Source organism: Lepidochelys kempii, chromosome 12, assembly GCF_965140285.1.
Source record: "Lepidochelys kempii isolate rLepKem1 chromosome 12, rLepKem1.hap1, whole genome shotgun sequence".
Taxonomy (NCBI): Eukaryota; Metazoa; Chordata; order Testudines; family Cheloniidae; genus Lepidochelys; species Lepidochelys kempii.
The window spans coordinates 4,768,622-4,777,042 of record NC_136391.1 but is presented as its reverse complement, the minus strand read 5'-3'; the positions used below and the strand labels follow the sequence as shown (position 1 = coordinate 4,777,042).

At 45.5% G+C, this 8,421-nt stretch overlaps 1 protein-coding gene across 1 annotated transcript in view; it reads right to left on the bottom strand.

Annotated features, from left to right (window-relative positions):
* Positions 1 to 5,667: 5,667 nt before the first annotated feature.
* IL34 (interleukin 34) overlaps positions 5,668 to 8,421 on the bottom strand; it is a 59,940-nt gene continuing 57,186 nt past the window's right edge. Inside the window, exon 7 of the mRNA XM_073307213.2 lies at positions 5,668 to 7,825. Within this exon, the coding sequence (XP_073163314.1) occupies positions 7,770 to 7,825 (56 nt within the window). The 3' untranslated portion in view covers positions 5,668 to 7,769. The remainder of the gene's footprint in view (positions 7,826 to 8,421) is intronic.

Here is an 8,421-nt window from a genome sequence, read left to right as displayed (position 1 = left end):
TGCTCCTGTGGAAGCTCTGAATGAGCATGGAAGCATAAACATTTTCCTTTGGCTCCCCAGTGCATTCCTTTGGGCCACAACCTTCCCAATTGATCAGGTACCATAAATTGCCCCCTTTGATCTTAGAGTCGAGGATTTCATGTACAATGTATTCCTCTTGACCCTGTACCAGTGGGGGTGGGACTGGACTCTAAGGGGAAATGCATTGTCAGTAGAGCTGTCGATTAATCTCAGTTAACTCACAAGATTCACTCAAAAAATTAATTGCGATAAAAAAATTAATTGCGATTAATCACACTGTTAAACAATAGAATACCAATTGAAATTTATTAAATATTTTGGATGTTTTTCTACATTTTCATATATATCTTGTATTCTGTTTTGTAATTGAAATCAAACTGTATATTTTGATTACAAATATTTGCACTGTAAAAATGATAAACAGAACAAATAATATTTTTCAATTCACCTCATACAAGTACTGTAGTGCGATCTTTGCCCTGAAAGTGAAACTTACAAATGTAGTTGTTTTTTTTTGGTTACATAACTACAGTCAGAAACAAAACAATGTAAAACTTCAGAGGCTACAAGTCCACTCAGTCCTGCTTCTTGTTCAGCCATTCGCTCAGACAAACAAGTTTGTTTACGTTTACAGGAGATAATGCTGCCCTCTTCTCATTTACAATGTCCCCCAAAAGTGAGAACAGGCATTTGCATGGCATTTTTGTAGCCAGCATTGCCAAGGTATTTACATGCCAGATATGCTAAACATTCGTATGCCCGTTCATGCTTCAGCCACCATTCCAGAGGACATGCTTCCATGCTGATGACGCTCATTAAAAAAATAATGCATTAATTAAATTTGTGACTGAACTCCTTGAGGGAGAATGGTATGTCCCCTGCTCTGTTTTACTCACATTCTGCCATATATTTCGTGTTCTAGCAGTCTCGGATGATGACCCAGCGCATGTTCATTTTAAGAACACTTTCTCTGCAAATTTCACAAAACGCAAAGAAGGTACCAATGTGAGATTTCTAAAGATCGCTACAGCACTCGACCCAAGGTTTAAGAATCTGAAGTGCCTTCCAAAATCTGAGATAGGGACGAGATAGGGAGCATGCTTTCAGAAGTTTTAAAAGAGCAACACTCTGATGCGGAAACTACAGAACCTGAGCCACCAAAAAAGAAAATCAACCTTCTGCTGGTGGCATCTGATTCAGATAATGAAAATAAACATGCGTCAGTCCTCACTGCTTTGGATGGTTTTTGAGCAAAACCTGTCATCAACATTGGATGCGTGTCCCCTGGAATGGTGATTTGAAGCATGCGCATCTGGCACGTAAATATCTTGCGATGCCAGCTACAACAATGCCATGAGAACACCTGTTCTCACTTTCAGGTGACATTGTAAATAAGAAGCGGGCAAGTCCAGGGCTTGTGTGTTCCATCACAGAGTCCAAAGAAATGGCTTCCCATGGCTGATATGAGTGTGACAGGTTGGACCCCCATTCTGGGATGCCACCTGATGTACTGGGGTTTCCCTGAGCCCCCCATGCTCCATCAGCCTGGATTCCCTCTCCCTGATTTGCTGAATTAGGCTCTCCGGCCTCTTGCAGTGCACACACACAGGTAGGGCCACACCCAGCTGCAGACACAGACTGAAGTCAGCTCTGTATGAGAGGATTCACTCAGCACTCACGTGCACACCTCCTTTGGGGAATAAACCCAAAACAATACTGTCTTGTGCAGTATAGAAAGATCTACAAAGCACAAGCTCATAAAAATTTGCCCATTCCCTCAATGTGAAGAGAGATATGCACAACTTCTTGTCCCCACCCCCCAGTTAGAAATTGCACAAACTGGGTTTAGTAATAAACCAAACAAATTTATTAACTATAAAAGGCAGATTTTAAGTGATTATAAGGGATAACAAACAAAATAAAGCAGATTACTGAGCAAATAAAACAAAACACGCATATTAAGCTTAAGATTTTAAAGAGACTAGTTTCAAGAAGTAATTTCTCCCCCTAAATGTTATTTTAGGCAAGTTGTAGAGTTTTTGTGGCTTAGAGTTCCAGTTATTTCTTCTTACAGAGTGGACCCCTGTCTCAGTCTGGACTCACCCCTGTCTTTCCCCTCAGGTTAGTTCCTTTGTCCCTTCAGGTACTTTCACCAGTCCTTCTTCTTGGGTAGGCAATGGAGGAGAGTCCAGATCAATCCCCTCCCCAGCCTTAAAAAGGATTCACCTAAGGCAGGAAACCTTTGTTTGATCCCCATCCCACTAAAGAGGAAAAGTACCAGTACTGTCCAAGGTGGTATAGTCCATCAGTGACATTATCACCTGACCTTGTAGTGTCACAGCTATGTCCCAGGACACCTTTCAGGAAGGAGAGAGATTAGTATCTTCACAGTCTCGTTGTTTCTTCCTAATGGCCCATCAAGGCTGTGATGGCTGCTTGTCTGGTGGGTGTCTCCCAAATACACACACACTTGTAATTGTTACATAGTCAATATTCCTAATGTTAGCTACAGAAATGATACATGCATACAAATTGGATAATCACATTCAGTAAATCATAACCTTTCCAATGATATCTTATATGAGCCAACTTGCATAAAGTATATCTTAGTTATGCCAAATTCATAACATAACCATATTTCTATGAAGAATATGAAGTGTAACGTCACAATAAGGTGTCCAGAGGTTGGAGGAGACAGTAGGGTTTCTGGTGAGGGATCTTGGTGTAGGAACACACCTGGTAGGAAGGTCTTTATCATGGAGCACAGTCAGGGCCACCAAAATAAATGGGATGTTCATTGTTGGGTTTTATATCACTCTAAGTGTCCTGCCAAGGTGGTCTCATGCACAGTCAGAGAACCACCACACTTGCAAGTCCAGAGGGGACCATAGATGTGATCCTTCACAAACGTGATTCTTCCTCCCCCCCCCACCCCGGTATCGTGAAGTTCTTGGCTGACAATGGCCAACTTGTCAGATGGAATTCTGGAGACAGAGGCACAGCAGATGAGTTTGAGCAGGCCGTGGCGGTGAGTTGCGTTAAGAAAGTTATGTGATTTGAGTATGTCCCTTCAGGTTCCAGACTGGGGCCTCATGGATCAGGGCCATAGCTTTGGGACAAGGCATCAGCCTTGCCAAGGGCACCATTTAGGGAGGGTAGGGGAAGCAGGAACCCCACCCTGCGTTTCATACAGGAAGAATGCAAACTCCTAGCTGGAGCTCTTAACTACAGCACAGCATTAGTGTAAAATGTCAGTTCTGCAGAGGGGAGGTGCCCCGGGGGCAGGGAGTCAGGATTTTGTTTACAAACTGAAGCAGGGTGATTAAAATAAGAAAGGGCTGGTGATTAAATTAAGGATCTGGAAGTCTAGCCTGTAAAACAGGAATTCCCCGGGGAGGGGGTGGGGCAGGAAGGGTTGTTTTAGAGGGAACACAGGGGACTCAAAAAATACAGTCACGCCCTCCGAGTCAAGGACACAAACGAAAAAGGGGGAGAGTTGGAGGCATAAGTAAAAAGAAGGGGCCAAAGCCCAGGGAAGGGCAAGCAGGGGTATGGAGAGTTTCCCACTCTGCCTGTGGCACTTATGTGCCCCATCACCACAGTATCTGAGCACCTCACAGTGTCTAACCAATTTCTCTTCTCAGCCCCTTGCTGGGGTAGAGCAGGGCTGTTATCCCCATTGTACAGGTGGGGCACTGAGGCACAGAGAGACTAAAGGGCCAGATTTTCAAAGGTGTTTAGGCACCTAGTGGGATTTTCAAAAGCACCTAGCAGGTTAGGTGATTTGTAAACCCCACTAGATACCTAGCTGCATCTTTGGGTGCCTGAAAGGCTTTGAAACACTGTCTTTAAGGCACTGGCCTGAAATCATACAGGAAGTCCAGGGGTGGGGTGGGGGTGGGGGTAGAACGCAGGTCCCTCAGGGCCAGCTCCTTATCCAGGGGACCAGCCTCTCTCTCTGCTGCATGCTGGGAAAAAAGATGGTACAGAAGGTGGCCAATTCTCGGAGACTCCAGCAAACGGTCCCAGGAGGCTGGGATGGCTGTCACGATCGACAGCATGCAAAGCAGCACAGAGGTTGGGAAGGCTGGAGAATGAGAGGCAGATTAGAGGACATCACTTAACTCCCCGGGGGGGCGGGTTCTGCCCCAAGCTGGGTCATAGAGCAATGGCTGTTGGGCAATTTTACATTTTAACGGCAAACTATTTTGTTTTGTCATTTTTTGTTCTGTGTTTGAGAAAAGGAAGGAATGAGACAGTGTCATATAAGTATCCGATGTGTTTGTGACTCAAATTGTTAGGGTTTCAGCTGTATCCAGGCCAATTCCAGAACAAAGAACAGACTTTGCATCCAGAGTCCATAAAGCCGATGATTATTGTCATGATTGGTATTGATTTGTATTATGCACTGGGCACCATCTATGTGCGCAGCACTGTTCAGAATATCTCAGAAACTGTAGTCCCTGAGCTAATGTGTATAAAATGCGTAGCCCTGGCTAAGACAGTTCCGATAGTTAAGTGTGAAGTTCAGCACATGCTCATATCTGTGAGCGGAGGTGCTGATGGCCTTAAAAGTTTTACTGAATTCAGGACTAGAAGACCAGCCAACTTCCTTTCAAGAGGAAGAGCTGCCCAGAGCTCCTGGGCCTGGTCGTTTTCCTTTCCTGCCTGCAGTGGCCCTGAGAGACCTCGGATGTCTCAATTTTTAACTCAACTTTCAAATGAGGAAGTTTCTTGGTGTTTGGTTTTAAATAGGCTCCTGTGAGAACTGCAGCTCAATCACTGTCATGTTGTGTTTTAAGAGCCTTCTGGAAAGTAACTAGCCCTTAAACAGAAGTAAAAGCAGTGTTGCCAACTCTCATGATTTTTTCATGAGTCTCATGATAATTATTGTTTTCCTTAAAGCCCCAGCTCCTGGAGTCAAGTGGAGATGTGACGATTTCAGCCTTCCTTCTTAAAGAAAAATGAAGTTTCTAGCCCTCGTGGCTGTGGAGAAAGCTTCCAAATGTGACCCCAGTGCACCCTAAAGGCCCGAAAAGCAGAAGGCAAATAAAAAGAACCCCCCATCTATTATTTTTACATAACCTCGTGATTTTTGGTGAGCCTGATTCATGATTTTTGAACATTTGCGGTTGGCAACCCTGTGAAAGTGACTTGAAAGTGTCAGTTTCACTCCTGTCTAAGGCCAGTTTCTCCTCTATTATTTGTAGGGAAGAAACACTCCTAGAGTCCCAGGCAGGTGCTGTATAAACTCATGGGGCATTGCCCTAGTAGGATGTTTCCAAAGTTAAATGATCTGTTCCAACCGTGGTGAACTGCAAAAAAGTTATAGAAAGTCATCTAGATTTTTCTACAATTGTTTCAATTGTTGTATTCAAGAGTTAGTAACAAAGTAAAAATATAAATTAAAATTTTAAACCTAACCAGTGTCCCTTAAGTGACTTGACACAAGATGTGAAAACATGTTAGTATTAGAGCTGAGTGGGTCTACTATTTATTTAATTCTCTTTTTTTTTTATATAGGAATTAGATACAGTGCTCCTATCTGCTAATTTCTAAGTTATTATCTGCAAAAAAACCCTAGAGTTTTCAGTTGCCTAAGTAGCCCCTGGAATCATGGTTAAAGTTGACCCCTCCTCCCCCCCCCCAAATCTGAAATGGTGCCCCTGGGCCTTGCCTTTCCTGGTTCCAGGGCTGTAGGTCAGGGTAAAGTAGAAGCAAGAGACGAATAGGGCCCATTGGAGCTGTCATTATTTCAGGGCCTTAGCCTCGCCAGGTACTCCACGTTCTTGTGATCTGTAAACACTTGGACCAAATGACAGGCTCTTTCAAGTAGTGTTACTATTCTTCAAAGGCCATCTTAACTGCCAGGTGCTCCTTGTCCAGGATCTCAGAGTTTCACTCAGCAGGTGTGAGCTTCTTCGAGTAGTAGGCAATGGGATGCAGTATTCACTTGGGTCCATGCCTCTGGGAGAGGACTGCACCACTCACTGTACTAGAGGCATCGGCTTCCACAAAGAAAACTTGTGCCATGTCAGGGTGGGCCAATACTGGATCAGCGGTGACGGCAAGTTTCAATTGCTCAAATATGTGCTGGGCCTCGGGCAACCAATGGAACTTGGCATTTTTTCAGAGTAGGGCAGTGAGGGGCTCACAAATTGCGGGGGGCTGCCCAGTCACTGACAGCCTGGACCTTGTGCAGATCCATCTTGATGCCTTCTATGGACAGGATGAAACCCAGGAATTCTGTTGAGGTATAATCAAATGCTCACTTCTCTAGTCTAGTGTACAGACCGTGTTCTCGTAGTCTCTCCAGGACTGTGCGGCCATAAGTGGTGTGTTGGTCCAGGTCATCCAAGAACATCAATATGTCAGCTAAGTACACTACCGCAAAGTGGTCCAGTAGTTCTCATAGCACATCATTAATGAAATGCTGGAATGTTGCTGGAGCATTAGTCAGTCCTAATGGCATAACTAAATATTTGAAGTGTCTGTAGTGGGTCTGCAAGGTGGTCTTCCATTTGTCACCTACTCAGGTACAGATGAGATTGTAAACTCCATGAAAATCTAGTTTTGGGCAAATGCAGGCAGCGCCCATGTGGTCCAACAACTCAAGGATCAGGGGTAGCAGGTAGTGGTTCTGTATTGTGATCTGATTTAGGGTGTTCGATAATTGACACAGAGGTGGAGGCTTCCATCCTTTTTTTTTTTTTTTTTTTTATGGAAAGCACCCGGGTGCTGACTGGTGAAGTCAATTTGCGGATGAACCCCCAGACCAGGCTCTCTCGGAGATATTCTCGCAATGCTGCCAATTTGGGCATGACATTTGTATTTGTCCAAATTGTATCTTTACCCCTGGCTGAAGTTCTCTGGGACAGTCATAGTCCCGATGTGGGAGGTGGTTTTCTGCTTCATTCTTCTCAAAGATGTCAGTGTAGTCACAGTGCTTGGGGGGAAGTGCCGTAATTCCCCCAGTAGGTGTTTCAATGCAGGCAACTACCCCTACTCCAGCCTTTTTGTCTCTGAGTGAAATGTTCATTGGTCCCTGGCCATGCTGTTGGCAGAATTCTGATGGGAAGGTGAATTTCTGTTCTCTCCAGTGAATGAGGGTGTCATGAAGGATCAGCCAGGAGATGCCAAGAATGAGGGGAGCATGCGGGGAATGGATCACACCGAATTGGGTCATTTCTCTGTGTCCCTGAATAACAGCCTTCCGCGGGACAGTCTCCTTCACAACTGGACCTGAGGACAGTGGGGCCCCTCAATAGTTTTGACTGTGTCAGGCATGGCCTTGCGTAGCAGGGCTATCTGTAGGATCTGAGCTGCAGCTGCATCCATGAAATTCTCCACTGCTTCAGAATCAATAAGGGCCTGTTGGAGGGGAATTTGTCAGGGGTCCCCCAGGCTGTACAGCTGGATAGGCACCTGCAAATGAGAAGCCTGTGATGGGGTTCAGGGGCAGCTCAATGAGAACTAGGGTACAGCGAAGTTTCCTTCTCTCAAGTTCCAGTCATATTCCCCCACTGGACCTGGGTCATCTTGTTTCCCCATGCTCTTCAGAGTGGGCAGATGAAAGATGACATGGCCAGTTTCATCACCGTAGAAGCACAGATAGCACAGATTTTCTTCAGATGTGAGTTGCTGGCGAGCCAGATTGGCCTTTATGGGTTTGGCAGCTGGTACAGAAGCTGCAGTTCTGGTACGTGGCCAGGGAGGCTGCAGGCCATCCCCTTTCTTCTCCCTTCATTCTAGCCTCGTCGAACGCACCTCCTTTCAGCAGGCCGATTACCAGGGCTGCCTTGACCTGGTCAGAGGACACATCAGAACACATAGATTGGAGGACACATCAGAAATAGAAGATGGCATTGGTTCTTGGACCCCCAGAACTGCTGGCATTTCCTATCAAACCACTGGGGCAATGGTATTGCAGGTCCCTGCTTGGGGTAAGGCACTGCATGCTTGGTTCACAGCAGAGGATTCTCAGCGTTAAACCGCCTCACTTGCTCCTGCAGTCATTGGTTGTCTGAGGTCAGCTGCACAACTTGGGCCTGCAGTGCTTAATTAGCCACCTGATAGAGGAGGGCCCATCTGGGTGAGTCTGGTGCTTCTAAGTTACCAAACTGTTAAATATTGACCCTTTATAAGGGCAATGGACCTGTAATATCTGAACTGTCCAGGAGAGGGCTGGACAGTGCAGAACACAAGTTTTGGGGAAAATTTGGGACTGGGAGTGTGTTGAGGTCACCCTGCAATTAGTAACCCAGGCTGGTGGAAACCAGAGAGTGACTGGAGTGTTGCTAGCAGGCTGCAGCTCTACACAGACACTCAGGGTGTTACCTGCATGCTTGTAGGTGGTTTATAAGCAGCTCAGGTTAGAAGCTACAAGAGCAAACCATTATG